General features: G+C 32.8%; 1 protein-coding gene and 1 long non-coding RNA gene across 6 annotated transcripts in view; one reads left to right on the top strand and one right to left on the bottom strand.

Annotated features, from left to right (window-relative positions):
- Positions 1-16,771, bottom strand: part of LOC149033351 (uncharacterized) — a 40,646-nt gene extending 23,875 nt beyond the window's left edge. The window contains exon 1 of the long non-coding RNA XR_016175772.1: positions 13,560-16,771. This is a non-coding gene — a long non-coding RNA (uncharacterized LOC149033351). The remainder of the gene's footprint in view (positions 1-13,559) is intronic.
- LOC107065045 (uncharacterized) overlaps positions 1-25,164 on the top strand; it is a 137,014-nt gene that overhangs the window by 89,674 nt on the left and 22,176 nt on the right. For 4 of the 5 annotated variants that reach the window (XM_089169843.1, XM_089169842.1, XM_015318339.2 and 1 more), the window contains one exon: positions 16,929-17,028. In XM_089169843.1, the coding sequence (XP_089025969.1) occupies positions 16,929-17,028 (100 nt within the window). Of the gene's footprint in view, positions 1-11,598; positions 12,201-16,928; positions 17,029-25,164 lie in introns of those variants that run through there. The other variant, XM_015318342.2, reaches the window with a different exon arrangement.

Below are 25,164 nucleotides of genomic sequence, written 5' to 3'. Positions count from 1 at the left end.
TATTTTAATAGATCTGAATACAAGAAGTTTTAACGATAAAAAAAAATATTCGAACGAATGTCATTTGTTATGCATTTCAAATTTATTTTCATAATTTAATCATTAATATATGATATTCTCATAGATAGAAACCAATTATTAAATGAACAAAACGAAAATGCACTTCCAATTAATTTTTGTAATTCAATTCGAAACTTTTTGTACGATTCAAAAAAACAAAATATTCGTACAAAACGTCACTTTGAGACGCACTTCAAATTTATTTTCATAATTCAATCTACAATATTCCCGTAATTAGAAACTATCATATGAGATACATTTCAAATTAATTTCAGTCGCGTATCGTATAAAATAAAATCGAATAAAAAAGAAGAAGAAATAAGCTGCGAGTTAACATTTTAAGACCAGTCGGCAAAAAATATAGTAGAAGAAAATATTTGAATGAATGAAAAGTGTTCGAGGAAACGCAGGTGAATTCGAGGTAAGGAAAGAATGGTGGGGAGGGTCGGTGTATTCCTTTGTCCTCACGGTTGGTGTCCTCCAAGACAGGATAAGGTACCACCAGGAAGGAATAAAGAAAGAATGGTAGAGAAAGAAAGAACGATATTCCACATTGCTATAAGTTGAAACGGCGAACAAGGAAAGATGCAGAAGATGCAGAAGATGCAGAAGAAGAAGAAGCTGGAAAAGGCCACCCGCACCTTTCTTAACGACGCTTTGTTACAACGACCCACCTTTCTACTCTCTTTCGGCCACCTTCGATGACTCACTCCATATACTCTTCTTCCTTCTTCTTCTTCTTCTTTATTTGGTATTTTATTTTTCCTACATTCAAGGACTGCGCGTGCGAGATACGCCTCCAAGAAGGTGGATACTCGTGTACCAGGACGAACCAACAACCTTTCGAGAAACGTTATGACTTTCTCTCCCTCTTTTTCTCTTCCTTTTTCTTTCTTTCTTTCTTTCTTTTTTTCTTTTTTATTTTGTTCCTTTTTGTTACGCCGACGTAATTTATTCCTGCCGCCGACACGAAAACCGACTCGAAAGTCGTATTATCATAATACGATGCATTTTCGAACGTTTACGAAATCTTGACTAAACTTTGTTTATTAGTTCCTGCTTGAATTTTATTTGACATTAATTTTATCGAACTGATTTAATCATTTTTCCTACGATTACAGCTTAACAACATTTTAAATTCAATTTTATTCATACATTTTAGACGAGGTTTTCTTTGATATTTGTTTTACAGGATCGATTTAAATCAATTTCATGATTAATGTTTAAATTAGTTTTCGAATGTTCATCAAAATTTCACTTCTCTTCGTTTATTCATTCGTTTGTACATTAATTTCAGGTAGATTTTTATTAAACATTAACTTTTGCTGGATTGGTATATTAATATTCAGGATATTCGGATGATTGTTTTTATTGAAAGTATAGCGAATGAATTGGTAAACTCTGGTCTGGACCGATATCACGTTTATTAATAGCCTAAGATAGTATAAATATTTGACCAGGACCTTTCTACTCCCCGGAAGTTGACTCTGTTATAATCGCGTCGGAAGTTATCTTTCCATATAGAACGTTTCTGTGAAATAAGCGAACGAACGAACGGTTGCCCGTTAAAAACTAAACACATGCATGAAAGAAAAATAAAAATCTATCTATAAGATCTGACCATGCTAAGGTAAGATTTATTTGAACTGTTCGCATGACTCGATGAAAGCGATCAAAGTGTGCTGCAGGATGATTGGTCGCGTAGAAATAAACGAGTAGTCGTTTGAAGGTATTTCGATCCTTCTTTTTATTAAATCAAATAAAAGAAAAAAGAAAAATAATAAACTTTTTGATATTACAAAAATTGTCAGATAAATTTATATTCATTTGAAAGATCAAATTGAAATTGACTTGTGAAAAGAGTACGTGATTCTAGTTCGATTGATAAAAATGCAAAAGAGAGAATAATGTTAGAACACGCGAAGAATATTTCATAAAGTACTTTTCAAACACGCAAAGTTTCGTATTGGCTATGAAATTCTCGTGAAAATTTACGTCGATCCTGAAAAAGATGAAAATTGAGTAAGAGACTTGACAGTACATTGCGAATTTTCTATCCGTCGAGTGCACTAAGAATTCTAGGGATGACTTGGCACTGAGAAAGAAAACGTCCCAGAGTAAACGTCTCGTACTCTTCTTTTATAATAGTAAATGCGATTCAAAGAAAAGTCCCTCATGAAGCTTTCGAAACACAGGTCAAACGGATTCTGCAGTCGAGTAATATCAAACTCACAAACGATTCCAAGTACACGTACTACTTTACCTAATATGAATCGCGTGCCGTGAATGTTAGATTATACCGAATTTTTCTCAACTATGGTCAATCTTTTAAATCTTCCATTTGAATTCAAGCAAGATATTTTATTGCAAGACTTTTATATATATATATATTAATTCACTTCACGATTTATATTTTTGTAAAAACAATTGGTTGCTGTGCAAAGCACCAATGTTTTCTATTAATTATTATTTATACAAAAATAAATTCCTATTATCGAATATTATTTGAAAAAGAATTGGTCACTGGACAAAGCATCGATGTTTTCTATTAATTATTATTTATATAGATTTGATTAATATTTTATAATATTTCTATAACAAATTACTTTGAAAATTAATCTATACTACTTACCAAGTATTTTTCATAAAAAATCTAGTTTAAATTTCATATTTTTCGATTAAAAAATGATTATTTTTCTTAAATAATTCAATCAATTATATTATTGTTATAAAATATATCAAATAGATGTTCGAATAATATTTCTCAAACGAAGAGGATGGTTTCTGATGCAAAGACGGTGACAGGGATGAAAATGTTGGCACAGTAGTTCGGATTCGTAAATGTCTGCTAGATGGTTGGGTCCGTCTGGACGTTCAATGGTGAATTCTATGCTTGAATCATCCCTGGACTAAAATACGTGCGACTTCGACGATACCACGAGCCTCGTTGCAGAATGCAAACTGCTAGAGTTTCTCTCTCTCACTCTCTTTCTGTCTTTCAAAAGAGAAACATAAAGAGAAAGAGAGAAAGTGCATGTACCACCCGGTATATAAATAGATAGCAGAGTTACTCGCGTTCGGCTAATATTGGAATCGTCTTTCTCTTTCTATTTGTCTTTTTATTTCAACTGTGCTGACTCTTACTCGACTTTTTCATTATTTTTTATTTTATTTTTATGCTTCTCGAAGAAAACGCGCCTTTTTCCCATGTCTTTTACGAACACCAACTTACACTTTCGAATTTTCTTTGACGGTCATGGCCGACGTATTCGTCGGATGAGATTTTCTTTTTCGCTAAGAATATCCTCAAGCACATATACTCACACGTTTTCTATCTCTTTTTGTTTTATCTTTCTTTTTTTGAAAGTACTTTACATACAAGTCTGCAACCACAGCATTTTCTTTCCACCTTCCATTTTTAACTTCACCGTTTCTGTGCACGTAACATCCACTCTCCTGGAATTTATATTAATTAAATGTCATTTAATTTAATTATTTTCTTAAAGAAACAAAAAGCGTCTTTTATTTTTCGACACTGTCGCTCGTTTTAAAGAACATCTTACACGTGATAGACGTAAGCATGCCATAAAGAACAATGGTTTCTCACCTCTAAAAAAAAACATACCTTTGAACTCGAGTATGTTTTTAATTAAAAACAAAAGTAAAAGTTCGTAAAACTATTTCACGTATATTTAAATCATAATATTAAACGAATTACTCCATAGAGGAAGATCACAATTAAAAACTTCTTTTTAAAATTCGCTAAATTAACAGACAGATGTTAAAAACTTCGATTGCTTTTAAGTAAAATGTGAATGCACTTCACTTGCTATTCAAACTAAGTTTCTTCTTTGTTCTAAAATGGATAGAACTCTGTAGAAAAAGAAGAAGAAGAAGAAGAAGAATCCACTCTATATTCTTGTGGAAAAGTCGTTGAAATTTAGTCGCATTTTGCAGGTGCGAGAAAGACTCGGTACGGTGTCCTCGAATAGTCGGCTGATAACTCGAAACGATTTGCATTTTGAAAGGATGCGCCTACACATCCTGCTTCTTCTTCTTCTTCTTCTTCTTCTTCTTCTTCTTCTTCTTCTTCTTCTTCTTCTTCTTCTTCTTCTTCATTGACGATGCTACTTTCCCCCTTCCACCACCCCCACTGTCTCCTCCTTCACCACCACCACCAGCAGCACCTTTATTTTCTTCTTTTTCGTTCCTTTAACATCGAAATCGTGAGGGGACGTTCTAATCGACGAAGCACTCGAATAACACGACGATGAAGACGAAGAGTAGAAGAAAGAAGAACCATGTCTATATTTAAACTACCGGGCCACACGACCACACGATTGGGATGCGTGGAAATACAGAGGGTCGTGCTCAAGAGAAACGGAAGTCCAAGTTGCAGCTGTAGACGCCAGGACGTGTCAAATAGAAAGCCGATAAGCTTAATATTTTAATAGAAGCTTTCGAATGAACGAATAAAATCGTTAATATTTATCAATCTTTATCAATTATTTTCGATTAATTATTTATATCGGATTTTTATTGTATACAACATATTATTTGATTAATCGTTTGGATTATTCAAATTATTTGTTTATCGTTTTATTTATCTTGAAATGTTAATTAGTAAATGTTCTGCTATTTTTTTTCTAATTGGATAATTAAATAATATAATAAATAATAATAAATATATAATTTTTATGTGTAAAAATTCAGTGTCACATTGTTGATTTTCAATGAACTTCGAAAGTAATGAAGCAATCTTAATTACATTTTTTTTAATTTTGTGTGATTTTTTTCAACTTATTATAGTATATAGGATAGTTTTTATCGCGATTATTTTCTATTTTTTATTGCTAATTAAAAGATTTATTATTTAGAGGTTATCTAAGTCTCTAGGTTCCGTAAATTTTCAATAGATAGCGCTGTATTACAATTCAATTATTTCACGTTTTTTTCAGATTTACATATGACATAACTTAATCCCTTGCTTTTTATATTTTTTCGTGTATTATTATTTAATGTATTCCATTGTAATTGTGGTATTATTTTGTATGTTGTTATAATTTAAGAATAGTTTACACTTAACCCTTTCGCTACGGTGGGCCTCGCCGCGGAGTACCTCGTCTAGAACGGAGCGACGTACCGAAAGTAAGAACATTAAGTGCGCGCAGTCTTTAGCATTCGGAGCCTTTTGTCTCAAAAACGACTTTGTGACATTACTTTTAGAAACAAAATGATTTGTGTTCATAATTTTTCCATGGATATATTTTTAATTCAACAATACAATTAATAATACACGAAGCGATACCATTTATCTTAACATTTGGTTCCATTTTTGGAGCGGGTGACTATAGTCACCCGTCGTGTATAGGTGGCATCGTGTGACGGGTGACTATAGTCACCCGTCGTGTGCGGGTGTCGTTTTGTGGCGGGTGACTATAGTCACCCGTAGTAGTGAAAGGGTTAAATTAAATCAACATTTTATAACAAAGCCACAGCAACGCTTGGCCGAAGTATCCTAGCAATATATTATATATTTATATAATAAATTATATTTAATTAATAATATATTTAATTATATAAATAAAGTTAAAATAAATTAATAATATAGTAAAAAGTGTAAGGAATTTATTTGATATGTTGTGTATTATTTTATAATTAGCATCAAACATGTTTACAATCTCTTTCGATGTTTATGTGTGTGTTTCCTCAGTTCAAGGATTTCTAGGAACACGATGTTGTTTTTCATTACCTTTAGCATTTTATTATTGTTGAGAGTAGGAAGAAAATGCAAGGACACGAGAGATGATCCGATGCGCTTGTAGGAAATAAATTGAAATGTATTCTTCTACTCTCTTTCTCTTTCTCTGGTTTCACGTATTTTCTCCTTCTTTTCCTTCTCTCTCTCTCTCTCTCTCTTTCTCTCTCTATCTTTATTTATTTCTTTCTTTTTTTTTTTTTATCTTATTCCTCGGTTACTTAACTCTCCATTTTCTCGAAAGAACCAATTCTTTCTGGAATTGCAATTTATTATCAACTCAATTGTAGAAAACTATTGTCAGTGTCCGAAAAATATTTTTTAACATTTTCTTGAATAACACAATTTTGTTTTTAATTTATTATTTTTATTTTTAATCAAATTATCGTCACAGTATCAGAAAATTTTTTTAGGTCTTCGTTCCTTTCTAGATTTATTTAAATAATTTTTTGAAATCCTCGTTTATGATTAATTTATTTTTATAATGAACAAAATAATTTTATTTTACATATTCCAATCAATCAATTCTAATTTTGTTTTTATTATTAAACAAATGATGTCTTCTTTTTTTTTTTTAATTTAAAATTTCGTTTAGAAACAAATATACTATTATAATTATTATCTCTCAGCTCATTTGAATCGTCTCTTCATTTTATCAAGCATCTTCAAGGACGCGAAGAACAATGGCTATCGTTAGCAGGTCTCGACGTATTCTTTCGAATATAATTTTGAATCACTCAGTATGAGAAGGACGATTTCAAACAAACGACGTAGTAGATTATTAAAACCAGGGCTAAAAGGGTTTAAGGGTTGGATCAATTAAAGATCTAGTTTTTTTTTTAATTAAATAAACGACCAACTTAGTAGATTATTAAAACCTGACTGAAAAGATTTTAAAGGGTTGGTCAATTAAAAATCCATTTTCATTTTTTTTTGTTTTTTTTTCTTGCTTCTCATTACATTTTTTTTTGTCATCTTACATTATTTTTTCCTTTTCTTTTACTACGTCATAAAGATGGTAGAAAAGAAAAAGAATGAAGTTGATCTAAGACTTTTTTGTATGTTCACGTCTTACTTCACACAAGTAGAAAAAAAAAAAGAAAAGAAACTGGAGTTGACTTTTGATTCGTCCAAATCTCGAGCCAACTTGAACAAGAATGGTTACACCAAAATCGGTAACTACTCATCTTCTTTTCCTACAAAAAAGTAAAGAAGAGAAAAAGAAATGGAGAGAGAAAGAAAAAAAAAGGTCAAAAAAATATTCAAAGGATTTTCCATCTCCTATCTTTTGGCAAACGTTCAAAAAATAAAAACTGGGATGACGTAATGATCAAGGGCTGACGGGTCGGCTGAGTTTCATGACAGTTTTTGTCAGAATTAATTATCTTTTTAATTAGAACTTGGAAGAAAAAAAAACATTTTTCCACATTTGATATCATATTTTTTTATATGATTTGTATTAAAAAAAAATATGGGAAGTTCATTTTCCCTGGAACACTCGTGTACTTAGATAAGATATTTAAATCGTATTTTTATCATTGCATTTTCTTATTTCTTTGGCAAAAGGGTTCGCGTGTCCATTAGCATTATTAAAATCTTCTTTTATCAGTCATTGGATAATAGCTTGAGTTCAGGCTAAATAGAAGTAAATATATATTTACGTAAAAGTATGGAGTTAATGTTAACCATACTTATCGAAATGAAATTTGATATGGTAAATCGTATTTGCGAATGACAGAAACAGTGATTATATATATGAGTGTGTGGTGCATTTATAAAATAAATTCTTTTGTTAAACAATAAAAAGCTTTATATTCGTAAGAACAATTTCCTTTAAAAGATATTTAATCTTCCAAAAGCTTCATAAACGATTAGATAAGTTTGAGGATAAAAGAAGAAAAGTCAAACACTTTCGTAACTTACCAATATATATATATCTTTCTTACAGAAAATTTATTGATCAAAGATTCTTCGAACTTATATTCGTTCAACGTATAAACTTGTTTCAAGGTTATCATAAATGTATCAAACTTTTGACAAACATAATCGATCAAATCTGTTTCAATTGATTTTCTATTTAGTATAAGGAAGTAGATGATGATTATTTAGGCTTTTAAAAAAATTTGAATATCCATGGCATCCCCATAAAAGCTTACGAAATCAATATGTCACCGGTTTTGTCGTATCGCACGATTAATCACGTAGCTTGTATGGTATATCGTCGTGGCAAGCAGAATAAGGGCTTGCCTTGGTAGGTTGTGGTGGTGGTGGATGCTTTGGGTTGGCACGATGAATATTAGGGTGGCAGGTTCGGAGGGTTTCGAAGATATCCGATCTAATTTATCAAACCGGCTGACACGGCGTTTCTCGATCCCAGTTAGGATCGCGAGATGTGCTGTTGGATAAGCTTCCTTGAGTGTTTCAAAGTCTTGATGAGCAAATTTTTCATTCCAATCAAATTTTACGTAGGACAGGCTTCTCCTTTAAGACTAGAACACGATCCTTTAAAAATGATTTATAATCACTTTGTCTCTAATATTTTTTCTTTTATTTTTATTTCTTTTCTTTTTGGAAATCAATTCTAATAGATAGTTGATTTGATTTATATAAAAATGATGAAGAAATCGTTAATGTATTAATGTTAACTCCGGAAAGATTAATTTAGGTACGTTAATAATTGTAATCGTTTAGTATTAACGTCTGAAATCTCTGCTGGTACCCTTCTAATGACTGCAGGGAAAGTTAATTTGTCGGTGACTAGACGAAACACATTAGGGTCGAAGTTTTGGTAGTGCAGAGGGATGGGTGGTAGAGAAATTCACTGGAGCAGCAGGATGCTCCTCGTTCGCTCAAAAGATCGTACGATGTACGATGATAAGCGGCAACTTTGAAAGGAACCTTCACTTCCGGACGGTTAAGTTCTCATGAGTAACACATCCCAATAGAAAAAAAGGGTTTGTAACATCAACAAAATCTTCATCGACTGTTTAATCAATTCAAACAACATTTCGTTAGATACGGAAGGTTTGCAGTAAACAAAATTTAGAAAAGTTCCTTTTAGATTACTAAAGTAAAACAACGTGATAAAACAAAAAAACAAAAGAATTGTATGCTGTTGACTCCAAAGTGACAGGAAAAAGGTACGACCTCTTTGATAGTATCGAATAATCCGAGAAGGTATTATAAAAGAAGTGTCTCGAACTCGTAAAAGCTAGACTAAAACGACAATAAAAACTCCAATATATTCGATATTTTATTCTAGCGAAAAGTCATTTAATCCGTCATATTGTTTTTATTATATTTTTCAATGGTTGGCAAAAAGTATTATCCGTGCAAACTAAGGCTAGAGATAAGTATCGCGCGAACACGTGCAAGTCTTTAGTGCAACGTTTGCATCCTACGAAAGAAGATAACTGGAAGAGAAAGCAATAAAAAAAAGGAAAGGTGGTGAGGAGGGAAGGGGGAAGGAGGGTGAAGAAATGGATGAATTGCTACGGTCCTCGAAGATTGTACACATACGAGTTGAGTTGTGATCGTGTACGTGAACGATGTACCGGATATGCAAGCACGTTAAGAGGAGGAGGAGGTTGAGGATAAGGAGGAGAAGGAGGAGGAGGACTATGCATGGGATGGGATAGTTGGAGTAAGGTAACACGTGAATATGCGTCTTAGCGATGGATGTTTATCCTCGAACGGTGTTTGCCAGTTACAAGAGACGTCGCATATTTCTCTGTCGTTGGTTGAAAATCGACGAAGACGCTGACGGATCGTCGATGGATCCTAGACACAGGTACGGGTTACATGCCGTCAACAAACATTCTGACGTTAGCTTTTCGTTCGGTGCACTACAATTTGATGGATCGTCGAATTCAACTCGATGCTACGAGAATATTCCACGAGTATTCTCGCTTTGTGCATATCCAAAAAATAAAGTATTCCCCTACGGTACGAAGATTACAAAAATATGGCAGATTGAATGATAAATTTTTACCAAACTATGTATATACACCTAGTACTATATACCTTTTTATTTTCCATTGTGTTTTGAAGAAAGAAGAATAAGAATAAAAGAAGAGATGAAAAGGCGTAAAGAAAAAGTTGTTTGAAAGATTAATGAAAGATCCTTCTCTTATCGTTGAACCCTTCGCTAAAATACAATCCTATCTTCCATTATACCATCTCAGAGATTTTCTTATTTCAGCCATTTTAAACGAATTAATCGCTTTCTTCATTATCTTATGTTTTATCGAGATCAATATAGATACAATTAATTGTTGGTTGGGTTAGTCTGATTCACTCGATGACTTATTCAACTCTCTCTCTCTGTCTTTCTCTCTTTTGTCCCTTGGCAACGATTCTATAATTACATCTTTGCCATTATATCCTCCAGCGTGAGACGCGCACGCGGATCGCTGCCCTAAGTCGCGACTACTCTCTTTCGTGGCTATTTCGAGATGAAGAACACACGCAAAAGACGCGAACAAATTCAAGTTTACTTCAACAATTTCCTTTCAAATATCATCCTACACCACTACAAATTATATTTGAGAGAATTGATTTAAGGTAGGAGCAGCAAGAGAGTTGTTGTTGAAAATAAACAAGCTAATGTAATTTGTTGGATGTTTTCGAAAGAAAGAAGAAAAAAAAAGAAACTTTGTTGACAGATTGGTGAGTTACGCAAAGAAGGAGTGGAATGTAGGGAGGGGTAGGAATTGGGTGGTGTTAGGTAGGAAGTTACGTTCACGAAGGGTTCGTATGAGCCCTCAATTTCTCTCTTTCTCTCACTTTGAGTACATGAAAGTGCATACAACACTTGGGTTCTGCACGTGCACGCACGAATGAATGCCAATGCAGCACCTGAGTGACTGCATCGAATATCCTCGTTCGAACGAGCCATCACCAGTTTTACTTCACCCTTCCCTCCTTCCTCTACCCTTCACCCGTTTCGACAGGAGCTTTAATTTATCCTCCTCCCCTTTTCATCTCCTTCTCCTGGAGAGTGTTGTCATCGTTGTTGTGTTGATTTATATTTATTCGAATTTTTATAAAAAAAAAAAAAAAAGCAGAACGTCCTTTCAAAGAAAATGATGAATTTTTCGATCACGTTTGTTTTTTTCTTTGGTTAACGAAACGAGAAAAGGAAAAATACGTGAGGGAGAGTAGTTGATGAAAAAAGGAAATTGTGCTGTTGTCGGTAAGAGTATAAAAAACAAAATAAAAAAAAATTCTAGGCGTCACAAAAGAGAGTCGTTTCATGAAAAATTGTTCAGAATTATTGTATATATGTGTAAGTGTGTGTGCGCGTGTATGTGTACGTGTTTGTTAGGAAGAGAGAGAAAGAGAGAGAGAGAGAGAGAGAGAGGAAAAGAGAAAATTTCGAGGCGTCGCTGAGAGATCCTCGATCAAAGGACGAGAGAGAAGGATCTCTCTCCTCGTCCTCCTCCTTCTGTAGCAGGAAAAAAGCTGTTGGCTCCTGCGAGAGAGTCGACAGAATCGATAGACGCACATGCGCGCTCAAGTCACCAGGAGCCGAGTAGTACGCGTTCTCTATCCCTGTTTGCAAAAGTGAGAGAGCAAGTGTTGTTAGAGTGAGTGAGTGAGTGAGTGAGTGAGTGAGAGAGAGGATGAGAACGTGTGCGCGCATACGAACGTCACAAGGAGGGAATTGAGAGAATGAGAGAGAGTGAGAGAGAGAAAGAGAGAGAGGGTGAGAGACAGAGAACACCGCACGACTCCACGTTGAATCCCCTCGCTGATCAGCATCCAGTATCCACTCGTACCACTACGACAGCAAGGAGGAATCCTCTTCTCCTCCTCGATCCTTTACGTGTGGGTTTGTTCTAACAAGTTTTATCAGAACAAACCAATTACAATAATTCGATTTAGATAATTATCTAAATCACGTGTATGAATGTTTAACCAATTGTCTCATAGTTAACAGTCAAATTTGTTGGATAAGACAATTTAAAACTTGATAATGTTCTGTGAATTTATAAAAGGACATTTGTTTCATGATTTTACGATGACTTGTATTCGTAGGATATTATTAGGTTTTGTTTTTGTGAAAAGTGTTTGATTCGTTTAAATGATAAGAAAAAAAAGAATGATGAGATGGTTTTTTAAAAATGATATTCTCTTGTTCACCGTCAATGTTGAAGTAATAGGAGATACTTTTGTTAACTGCATCCACGTGACTTTTCGTCAGATCGATCGGTAATACGATAACATTGATAATAGAGGAGATATCTAAAAGAAAGAAGAAGAAAATGTTAGGTTGTTGTACGATCAAAGAATAGCGGAAGTTAACCGAGATTGGTTTTAACAGCAACGTGTACAGATGGACAGGCTGTTCCGATGGAAAAGCCACAAGGCACACGACCTCGTGAGTACGCTTACGTATTTTCCCTCCTCATCCTCCTCCTTCTTCCACCTCTCTCCCCATATTCTTCAAGATCACAATTTGCATTTTATTATGCATTATTCGATCCTCGAAAACTTTTCTTACTTCCTTCGTTCCTCGACAAAAAAGAAGAAGAAAAAAAACTCAAAAATGAAAAATGAAAGAAAAAAAAAAGAAATGTAAGAAAAAATCGGAGGCAGCACGAAACGAACGAGAAATATTGTAGAAATTTCTTGAGGTCCTTTCGAATATTCTTTTTTTAGATGACGAACGAAATTATGCATGCAGGTAGTAGTTCCGGTAATTTCAGACAATTTTTATATTACCAGTTTGAAAATTCTGAACGAATTGAATGTTTATGAGCGGCGGTAGCTTTTGTATTGTAAAATAAATGACTTCTCTTTCTGTTTTTGCTTTTGCTTCTGCTTTTATTAGTTGAATTGTGTTATAGTTGAAGAAAACGCGCGGTCATATTTGAATTTCGAAAAAGATAGTACGGGTCAGATCATTTATTATGCAAATCATCTTTCAAAAGGAATAGATTGATATTACATGGAACGTTTGACCGAATGCAAATGTAACTAAATTTATTTCCATGGAACTTTACTTTAAAGAAAAAAAAAGAAAAATGAACCTTTCATTCTACCAATATTTTCATATTCTTTCTATTCAGCTATTCGATGATTTCGATTCAAATTACTGGTTAGCGAAGTGTTCAAGATAAAGAAAAAAAAAGGAAGAAAATAATTAATACTCAGTAATATTCAAGTCTCGTCGCGATAAACTTAGTTTAGTTTCAGTTTAAACGACACTTTGGTACGTGCAAACACATATAATTCAAAACTGCCAACAACACCGTCTCTCGACATTTATTTTTCTCATGCTCAATCCTGTTTTTATTTCTTCTTTGCTTTTCATCCTACGTCACGTAAAAAAAAAAAAACAAAAAAAAAAAAAACAAAAAAGACAAAACTGAAGAGATAAAAATAACAACAAAAAATTAAAAAATAAAATAACAGTAAAACATTGGGAGAGGGAATATTTTGGCTTCGAACAAACGATCCGAAAATTAAAGTAAACTGATACCCAATTTAGGATACAATATCGATATCGATGAAAGGTAATAGGGTCTTTGAAAAGGATAGATACATTGGAGGAAGAATAATAATAATAAGAAGAAGAAGAAGAAAAATAAGAAAAAGAAGGAAGAATTCGATGTTGTATACACCATCGAGAGTCTCAACGTTAAATTCATCTTCCTGACTCGGAATGTTAAATGCAAATCGTATGTAAAGCGCTCTTCTACCGACTCTTGTTTTACCTTCCCTCCTTGAAACCTACCTATACTCACAGTCAGTAACGGCATTTAAATATCGCTGTTAAGCTCTCCACACGCACTTCTTCTAAGCCTGTTCAGTGTGGGGGTGGTGATGGTTATGGTCGTGGTGGTGGTGGTTTGCTTCTTCTGCGACCGTGCTTTTTACGATAAACGTTTTACCCGCCAGAACTCACCACGAATTTATGCTAATTTTTATCCTTCTCTCTACTTTTTTTTTCTTTCTTTTTATCCCATGGAACTCATTACAGTTGTTTTTCTTGCTTATTTTCTCGTGAATTTTAAACAACGAGGAATATGAGTTCTCGTTTGAAAATATTCCATAGAAAGTTTGATAATATTTATTGTTTGATTTTGTTATCATTTTAACCATTCTTTTGAATTTACAATTTCTGTTAATGTATAACATCAGTAAAAATTACTTGATTGTATATTCCACTATTAATAAAAAGAAAGAAAAAAATGTTGAATTTTAATCGATTGTAAGGAACAGCAGACAATTGTCTTAAATTTGGTTACACGATCGATATTTACACCCACATGAAAGAGAGAGAAAGAGAAAGAGAGAGGGTGTTCCTGTTCCTTTTGGGTAGTCAAATTAAACGGAAATACTGTCTTAGTATAGTAATAAAGGCTCGAAGGTCTCGCCGAAAATAAACCGGCGCCAGGCTCGCTCTCAGTTTCCTTTCTTATTCTACCCCGTGTTTTCTCGACAAGAAAACATTAAAGAAAAAGCGTATGCCTGTTAAAGGGCCAAGAACCATAATTTTGTAAGGAACATAATCATTGTCAAGAGTCCTTTCATTCTTCTATCTTTTATTTTTTATCGGAACAAATTAGCACAGTGAGAATAAAAAGATTAAAATGTATCAGTCATTTTGAATTTACAAAGAAAATATAGTAATACTATATACTATAAAATTAGAAACCTATTATTTATCCTAATGATGTCCTACTTTTCGTTAATTCATTAATTATGACAGACAACAGATCCAACGATTCTAACGGAAGATCAAAGTTAGCAGAAGAAGTGTATAATTGCGTACACGGGTTTCGAGTTACAGGAAGAGTCTGTTTATTCAACGGGACCTAATTGTGTCCTGTACCTATCTCTTTTTCTTTCTTTCTCATTTTTCTTTTTTTCTCTGTCAACCGGTGAACTTCCAATGGTTACGTTATAACGAGCAGAGTCACATTAGACGCACCAGCAACCAACACCAGTAGCAATAGCACCAGCAACCAACACACAGTAGCAGTAGCAGTAGCAGTAGCACCAACAGCACATTGAAAAAGGCGACGAAGCGTCGTGACTACCGACGCGTGTGCACTACACTCCTCGTCACATTTATCGACGGCGTTAGAATTTCTCAGTGACGCGTGGCAAACGCCTGCTTGCCTGCCAATCCCACAATATGCTAACTTTGACGTTGTTCTTAGAAACGCAAACGCATCTATCGAGTCTAATTAAATTTGATTCTCATAAAATTCGTCTGAATAATCAAACCAATAAATTAGCTGACCATTTTATTTAGAAGTTTTGTCATAAATCGAATCATTTTTCTAACAATAATAATAATAACAATAATAATAATAATAATAATAATAATAATAATAATAATGTTAATACTCTTCTGCACAAATTCATCACGTTCCATTTAAGATATCTATTATCTTAATTTTATCCGTACTATGTTTAGACGCATATATGCATAGTTTAAGTTAAGCGAGAAGTTTCTCGAGCACCCGCTCCATACGCACACACACACACACACATACATATACACACACTTACAGGTGTTCATACGTGAATACATCATGCTAAGGTTCGTGGTGCACTCGATAGAGCATATCGTCGAGTCAACATTTTGTCGTGTGTTCGAAGGTACTGTGCTATTGTGTGAGGTACGTTGCTTGTGTGTATTAGACGCTCCTGCTTGATTAAGCTCAGAGTATAACACACTCCGTGTACACACGCTTGAACGCGTGAGCCTACCCAGGCTCTCTTTCTCTCTCGCACATTATTTACAGCTAATGGCTCAAAACGCGGAAGTCCGTAGGCTATATACGGCTTTTGCTAGCCGCGAGAGAGAGAACGTTCAACTTTCGTCGAACGCAAGAGAGATTTCTTTTCTTTCGTAAAACGCGTCTTTGGTGTTGACCACCCGGTAAAACGATAGATTCATGCACTACTATTTTACTATTATAAAACTTTACTCGTAGTATCCATTAAAATAGTGCTTGTCTACTCTGAGAACACATAATTCATCATAAAATTCTCATTAATTGGAATATTAGGACTTTAAGTATCAATTAGTGTCCTTTGAATTTAGGTCTGTAATATTAAACACTTGATGAAATAATTAATTGGCATTTTTTGTTATTATAAAACTTTGCTTATTATATCCCTTAAAATGATAGTTCTAAACAATAAGAACACGTAACCCTATTAATTGGAATTTTAGGATTTTAAGTATTAATCAGTGTCAGTTGTATTGAACACTTGGTAAAATAATTAGTAAAAGCTCTTCTATTCTTTTATTAATAACTTTGTTTATAATATTTTTGAAAACAGTGATTTTGGACAATAAGTTAACTCTATGAATTATAATTGTAAGATTTCAAATGTTAATCAAAGTGTCCTTTGAGTTTAACTATTTGAGAATTTGAGAACCACTATATCTAGGATCCAAACATGCGTAAATAGTCTTTTGTCTTGATTACCCATCATCCAAATTCATAGGATAGTATTCAGTGTTAGAAATCTGTACATTGAATCCTTAGAATCTCCACGAATACGAATATTCTAGAAGTCCTTGGGATTATATCCCATGAAATTCGCTTTCACGATAGATTTACGCGCAAGATGTTACCCCCTTCTAATCCTATTTCACTTTGCGTACCTACTGAAGTTCCCTGTTAGGTAATATTCGTCGAACGAAACCAGCAGAAAATACGAACTACTTGATCGATCCCTCTTCAAATATTCTTCCAACGAATGCTAACCCTTCATGTAATAGTAGTTCGAAACCAGCAACCCTTTACAGTGCACAACTACCAATCTCTTATCCTCTTCATCCTCTACTTGCCTTGAAATTATTCGAACGACTGGCGGAAATTGGGTGACCCAATCGACGATCTTCTACAAATCGATTTTCCTATAAAACCCGATGAAAACGTTGAGATTCAAAAAGGATTAGGTTCCTGATCCACCAATGAAATGTTCAACCTTATCACAAATCCCCTTTTTTACTTCTCCATTTCTATCCAATTCCGTCCCATTTCATTTCGATATCATAGATTTAGTATTTTCCTGCTTGGAATATCGATTTAAAGAGTACTGAATTTAATTTTTTTCTTCTGTATTTTTGTTACAGGGTCTTGATAATGTGAGCTCGGCAACCCTCAGGCCCTTCAACTCGGACATTAATACTCCGAGAATCGACAGCTACAGGTTTTCTATGGCAAATCTTGAAGGTAAGAAGCTGAAACATCCATTACGATCTTCCATATCGATTTATCGAACTTTAATGGGAGTTTCTTGTCGCAGTTTTATCTTGTTTGTATTCCTTGTTTTTTTTTCTTATTCCATAAAAGCAAAATGGAGTCTCTTTCGCGTTTTTTTTAATATGTCTAACATATAATCTTTATATTAGAAATTCTATCTTTTTAATTCGAATGATTGATTCTTTGAATAACAATGAAAGTTAATAAAATGCGAGATACATAATCATGTTTTATAAATATTAATTAGAGTTTATCGTAGTTTGAAATGCGCAAAAAAGTTGACGTAACGTTGCATTGTTCGTAGAAAAAAAATAGGATAAGAAAAGACAAGAATTTTATTGAATTACAGAAAATCGTAAAAAACATAGGAGCATATTAAATTTCAGTATTTATGTAATTACATGAGAATTGAAAAGCACGAGATGTTTGCGTGGGTAGATATACCAGACAACGCTCTTTCTACAATATTACTCTCAATAACGATGTTTTGTAGTCATAAATCTGCGTTATCGGCAAACTCGTATAAATAATGACCAGTCAATGTTAGAACGTTGAACAATTTGCTGTTCGAGTATAGACGATCTTATACATAAATGTAACATAAATTTATTTAGAAGCAAATAAGATCTTTAAGAATGATTTATCATTTTTTTATGATTCATATCTAATCCCAAATCCATCTACAATTTCAAAAGTTGTTAATATTCTGAAGAAACACGAAAAAACAAGCCCGAGTCCAATTTTATTTTTAGTGATTTCAATGCAAGTATATGCAGTGAACAATCTTAAAATCTAAAAATATATGTTTCTTATCAATTAGGATCTTTACGCAATTTTTTATGTTTTGGATGTAATACTAAATCTATCTATATTTGCAAAAATTGTTTATATTCTTGAAAAAAATCATTACGCTAAATTTGTGATATTTTTCTATGTCAATCATTCTAAATGCATTGGACAAAATATTATTCATATATCCCTCAAAAAATTTTAAGCAATAAATTCGAGTCATGTAATTGTAAATTAAATTCAAAAGCTAAGAATTTATCTTAGAAACTAGAAAAAGAAATTATGAATTATAGTAACAGAGCAATAACAATAATAGTAAGCAAAAATAAGAAGAACATCAGTAAAACAGGGGATCCGGAAGAAAAGAAATATCCTTCTTGATGCTTTTGCTTTGGCTTTCACGTCGTATCTGCGGATTTATGCTCGACGATAGCGCATTTTACCCTTGGTCCCCCCTCCCAATCCCTTGTTCGGTCCTTCGTTCGGCCCACTCCCTAGCGCAAAGTTGCGCCAGTCGATAATCTACCATAGCCGACGGCCTGCGGTTTCATGACCCCTCCTTTTGTACTTTGCTCTGCACACCTTTTTCTTTCTTTCTCTCTCTTCCCTTCCCTTTCCTTCCCTTTCCCTGTCCACTAACCGATCCTCCTTCAACTCATTTTTCCCTTATTCTTCTTCTACTTCTACTTCTTTTTCACCTAAAACTACTTACCATCTTTTTCTTTTTGTTATCACACCAAAAGATACAAGAACGTTTATCTTTTTCTAAATCTGTGAACACTAAAGGGAACAGGTCCTTTTTGGGCTTTCATCCAACTTGTATGATATATTTTCTTTTTTTTCAGCTTTCATATATTTTATCATTTTTCTTTTATCTTCGACTCATCGATGATAGGATTATATTTTCTGCGGTTAGAATTTGTCTGTTATTTGTACGATTTGTTTTGCCGATTTTGTGTTTAACATTCAAATATTTACTTTTTCTTTTCTACTCTTTTATTCAGTATATCTCTCTTTTTTTACTATTTCTTCGTTTTTTTTTTTTCGTATCAGTGGTTTGATACGTTCGGTATTGTTCACCTACGCGCGAATTCGTTCTTTTCCGTCGAGATTTCGCGTGCGAAAGAAAGGTCGAAGGGATAATAGTCGAGATCGGTTTTGTAGATGCTCGTTCGATTCGTTCGTAAGTTCGCTCGAGGGCGGACAATCGATACGATAATATATTGTTTCTCGCCACGATGATGAAGAACTGGTTCTACCTTAACTGCATATGTATATATATACGCGTATATACATATATGTGTTATATACATGTAATACTGAATTTATTCTGTCTTCGACAAAAAAGAAAGGAAAAATAAAACAGGACGTGCTTATTATTTCTCTCTTCGTTTCTACTAACGATCGGTTAACAGAATAAAGTGCTTGTCTGAATTTAATATCGAAAAACGATATATATATATATTTCCGTGACGTCATAGAAAAGAAAAAGTATTTAACCTCTTGCATGTTACCTCGTTAATTTTCCTTTTCATAATTAACACGTTATTCTTGCCACGTGTATTATTTTTCGATACACCTTGAAATTTATTTCTACGAGAAATGGTAACAGGTTAATAAATGAAGAATGATTATTGGTTTTATTTTTATATTGTATGGAACAGTCATCTTCGAACAATTTTTTTCACGGAACTGTTGGGATTGCATGCAACTTTTTCAAGGGTATCACGAATTGTTTTCTTTTGATTTATTACATGTATTAATATCGAAACTCATTTTTTAAGACTAATGGTAACAAATCTAATGCTAATGGAGAAGCCAAGAATGATTGTTGGTTTTATTTTTATATGGTTTGTAGCAGTAATCTTTAAATTATTTTTTTCTTTGAAACCCTGAAGTTCTACGAAATTCCAATTTTTGCAGGGGTTTTACGAATTTATGTTTATACATTTTACATTGTATTAATATTATTTGAAAAAGGGTTCAATCAAATATTTTTATACTCATCAAGTTCATCACCGCGATTTAGAATAATGTCTGAAATATTTTTTAAACTGTGCACCAATTTAGATACACATGACAAATACAGTTTAACAAAGAACTCATTTAAATTCCGATTAAATCAATTCTATGTCTGTACTAATTAAAATAAAAATCTGGCATTAATATTTCCAACGATTTACTATTTTATATGGTAATAAATACACATTAAAATGTAAGAATTAAAAGAAAGTACATTAATTAGTAATGAAATTAATTAAAAGTATCGTTTTATATTATATTTCAATTTCCATCTAACATTCCAATATTAATACATATTGTGTTTTTTTTTACTAACATACATACGCATAATTTATATGTATGATAACTATAAAAAAAAAGATGTAAGATAAATTAATGTATTCGTAGACTATTTCCAAGAAAAGTGATCTCTTATCGACACGAATAAGAGGCGCCGATTCGCGGACCGTAAGAATCGCGACTGATAAATAAAACGTGCCTTCAATTACGTGCCTCGTAGGCGTCGTCTGTACCTCGAAGAATTTTAATCAATCATCTTCCTTTATCATGTGCGTGTATTAAAATAGCTTACATTAGTTAAATGCTATATTACTCTAGGAAAAGAAAATAGAAATAGAAAGAAATAGAAGAGTTGGGGGCCCTTTTAGAATCCGGTACGTTGTGTTTGTTGTTGGTGTTTCCTTTTAACCATTCCATTCCGATGCACATCATCTTCTTATTTACTTCCATCACATCTTCTTCTTCTTTTTCTTCTTTATCTTCTCTTGTTCCTCTTCTTCATCTTATTCCTCTATTTCACTCCTCTCGAGGCATTCTTCAGATAAGCTAACGTCAAATTCCACAGCTTGTTTCGAGTCTTCCTTATCCTAGTTTTTTTCCCCCTCAACATTCCGGAACTCATTTAACATCGACACTTTCATACTTAAAATTCTTATTTCATATTTTGATAACGGTCAAGAAGATTTTGTATGTCATATATCTATTCAATCAAATAGACGACGTATATGATTTAGAATAATTTTATTAAAAAAAAAAAAACATTGGAATTCCAATTAACGTCAGATTCAAATAAATCCTCACCATAAAAATTGTTTCCTTCGTATCCTCTTGATCTAACGAGACTAAATTTATTTATAATTATTATACTATTTTATATGAGAAATGTATTATCAAACTTTTATCGATTATGTGCGCAAGCGTTATTTAGGTTTTTTCAAAAAAAAAGAAAACCCGATTGCTTGCTTTTCCCCCGTGGTCTTTTGATCGTCCTATCAAAGGAAACGCGGAAAAAGAAAGAAGAGGCCGTTTCGATCGAACGTTATTTTTTTTTTCTTTTTTCCTTTATATTTTCTGTTTTTTTTTCTCTTTTTTTCTCGTCGAGCTTTTAAAAGCTACATAAAAGCCCGCGCTACTGATAAAGTGCAACTCCGACGTTTGCACGATGAGAGAGAGTGAACTTTGGATGTGTGTGTGTGCGCGCTAGTGCGCACACTTTTCTGCCCGGTAATATACTGAAACGATACTATAGAAAATTTTCTCTTCCAGTCACCCACTCCCATCTTCCCTATCCTCTTCTCACTTATTTTTATCTTTCTTTTTGTCTGATTTCATTTGATGGAGGAAAAGGCGTTTTCCTAGCAAAGTCATTTTCGTGTCAATTCTTTTTGCAAAAGTTCACTTCGATTCCACTTCGGTTATATGAGTACGCTTGAGAACGTAATAGGATCATCATTTCTCGACGATAACCTTCGCTCGTTAACAACACCCAAAGCCGGTTTTAAAGCTTCCACGTTTACACACACACACGCGCGCACACACACAGATACATTTTCAAACCCCCCACCATTTAATGACAGGGAATCTTAATTAAGAGATATGCAAATATCTTCCTATCATTTGACTTCCTTGTATCGTTTATAATCATTTTCCCCTTTCAAGCCTATTATTTAAAAGAATTTTTTATTATTTAAATTTATTTCGAATTAAATATAAGATCTTTGATAGTATAATGTCAAATTATTTAACGTTTACAGAAATTTTGTTCTTGATTTAAAAAAAATAATTTAATAAAAATTAAAGAACGAATAGGTGAGATTTAAAATGATTTAAATTTGAGTGATTTCAATGCAAGTATATGAAACGAACGTTTAGTATGTTGAACTATTTATAATTGAAATGAGCAGTTCTTTTCTTTTTTTCATTTTAGTGATTTCAATGGAAGTATATGCAATGAACATTCCAAGTGGATAATCCTTTGTGAAACTCTTTTTTTTTTTTAATTCGAGTGATTTCAATGCAAGTATACGCAATATACATTCGAAGTGGATAATCCTTTGTTAACCTTTTTCTTTAATTCGAGTGATTTGAATGAACAATCGCACAATTTGTTGCCAAAATTGACATAAATTTCATTTGATTGCATTACAAGGATGTTTATTATTTTTATTCTCTTTTTTTTTTTACAACAATTTTATTCTTTATCATGTTACTTTTTTCGATCTATCGGTTGTGGTTTTACCATTAATATTATTTTACATAGCAATGTTTTTTTACGAGCTTTAAGGTATGCTTTATTACTAACTCGATAACCGGTTCGAACATTTTTGCATACAAGAGGAGAGTACATCGTTCGAGATACTTTTATTTTTTTTAAACTCAGAGAGTCTTACTGGCGATTACCGTGTTACATCCTTTAACCGGTAACACCAAGTGAAAGTGATAGAGAACCTTCGTTAATATTAATGTCACTCGAAACATTCGGTGTAATAATCGATTGAGTAAATTACAAAACGGGATTTTTTAAATTTATTATTTTCTCATTGATTTTTTTCTTTTTTTTTTTTCTTTAAACGTTTCAATAAATCTTACATAATACGCGAGTACGAACAAATGAATATTTATTCATTTTGATTTAAGGGACGAGTAGAGAGTAATTTTTATTGATCGATGTAGTGTAGGATGCTTTGATAGCAACAAGTATATAAATATCTATACTACTTCCTCTTGAAAAGTTTCTTTTTTTTTTTTAAATCTCTTATACGTTCGCACATTTTCCCGTGTTTTATCGATTTAATGATAAACGGGGAAAGAAGCTGAACCCCCGTTTCGAATTCGTGGAAGTAAGCCAAGATAATATCTGCGCGTGCGCATTACACGCCCAGCGTGAGTCGTAAGATCTTTGATATTTTATCAGATGGAGTTTCCCGAGTGAAAGGAATAAAGGAGAACGCCTACTCGAACTTCTCCGGAACTTCTATATCTATCCTTCCGTACGATTTTTTTTTTCTTTTTTTCTAATAAATAATATTTTAATATTTCTTTTTTGTTTTTTTTTTTCACTAATCAAATAATAATCAAACAATGGTGTAGTTTCTTATCCGATAATTTATCGATAAGAATTTTAATATCAATTTTTTTGTTTGGTGTGTTTGCGTGTGTGTATGCGTAAATTGCAGAATTCTTAGATCGTTGTTTTATTTGTTGGAATGAAAGTTATGCAATTTTTGAAAAGAATTTTACGATGGTTCGGAGTCTAGCAGGTGGGCGAGTTGAACAATGTCGTACCTTGATATCTCAAATTGTATCGGATGAATACTTTAAACCGATACAAATGGAATACTTTACGATCCTCTTATCGCAAGAAACTGACACCATATCGATTGTTGTAGTTTAAACAACGCTTGTGACTTTAATTCTACTAAATATCAAATTTATCGTATCGAAATTCTCTTGTCTTTCGTATATCTTCCTTGTACATATCATTTATCTCCAATAGAACATAACTTATTTCACAATTATAATTATTCGTCTTTAAATTTAAGCTTATTTAAAAAAGAAATTAAATTGAAATATAAATGAAAATTGTGATATTGATTTAAATAAATTGAATAACTTTTCTAACATAAATATATAAATTATTAAAATTATTTTTATATCGTACAAATTTGAAATTTAAACTAAAATATTAGACATTTACCTTATCACGTTGAATAAAGTCAGTTATTTGATCAAATATTTTATATCAGTGACGTAATATACAAGATTTATCTTTTTTTTAAATTAAATACACATAACAAATAATTTGATATACCGTTATTTAAATATAACAAAAAGTAAATATATATTCCTGCTAATAATTTAAATTATTTAAATATATTATAATATTATTATATAATATATAAAAAATTATATTATAATATATAATAAATATTACATATATTATTATATATTAAATAAAATTATTTAAATATATTTATATTTGTATACTCTTGTGTGTGTTAATATTTAAAATTATTTCGTAAAAAATATTTGAAGTTCCCCAAATATAAAATAATAAAAAGATTGATCCTGTCGTGTTGATTAATTACGATTTTAATTGATTTAGCGAATTATTTTATCCATGGCAGATCGAAACACTCGAGACGTCAACCATAATCATTTAATTTAAGAGCAAACGTCCGATTGCACTGTCGAATAGGAACGACCAATCGTAAATTTATCCGAGTATTCCGTCAACGTTGAATCGAACGACGACCGAATTCCTATGTAGAAGAGAAACGACGAGAGAATTTCAAATGCATTGGATCTAACGTCGTCCTCGAGGATGCTGGACGTTTCTCCTCTACCTTTTCCACCACCCCACACTTCTTCCTCCACCTCATCTACACCTCTTACTATTTCAACGTATACACACACATACTCACTCCACATATGTATAAAGCTTTCCAATTTCAATCAAGAGTGACAATGAGTAACAACAATGGAAATTCGATTTATTTTTATTGTTATTTTTTATAATACGTCCTTGAGCTTTCGAATGATTTTTTATGTTTTTCAATCGAAACGATGTTTACGATCATGTCGTTAAGTGGATCAACGTCGAACGATTCATCCACGATACATAAATCAATTTTCCCCTTCTCTATTTCTATCTCTCTCTCTCTCTCTCTCTCTCTCTCTCTCTCTCTTACTATCTATCTATCTGTCTTTTTTTCTCATTCTCTTTGTATTTATTTATTTCTCTTTAGTTTCATTCAATGAATCTTTCCAGACAAAGAGAGCACGTCGTCGTCTGGTACTCGTAACGAGAAATGATTTACGACGAGCCTTGGAATACTTACGCATCCGTCCCGATGCGTCCTGTCATTAATTAAAGACTTGAACAAGTTTTTTTTTTTATCGGAATGTAATGAAGGTAGAAAAAGGAAAAAAATTAGTCAATGTGTTTTATTTATCAGGTGTGGGATCATTCGAAAAAAATTTAATTTCGAAGGAATTTGAACCGTTTTCCTTTTT

This window comes from Polistes dominula, unplaced genomic scaffold (assembly GCF_049000335.1).
Source record: "Polistes dominula isolate Pdom_NZ unplaced genomic scaffold, Pdom_raw_medaka contig_49, whole genome shotgun sequence".
Classification (NCBI taxonomy): domain Eukaryota; kingdom Metazoa; phylum Arthropoda; class Insecta; order Hymenoptera; family Vespidae; genus Polistes; species Polistes dominula.
The sequence above is the reverse complement of the archived record's forward strand: the minus strand, read 5'-3'. Positions and strand labels throughout refer to the sequence as shown.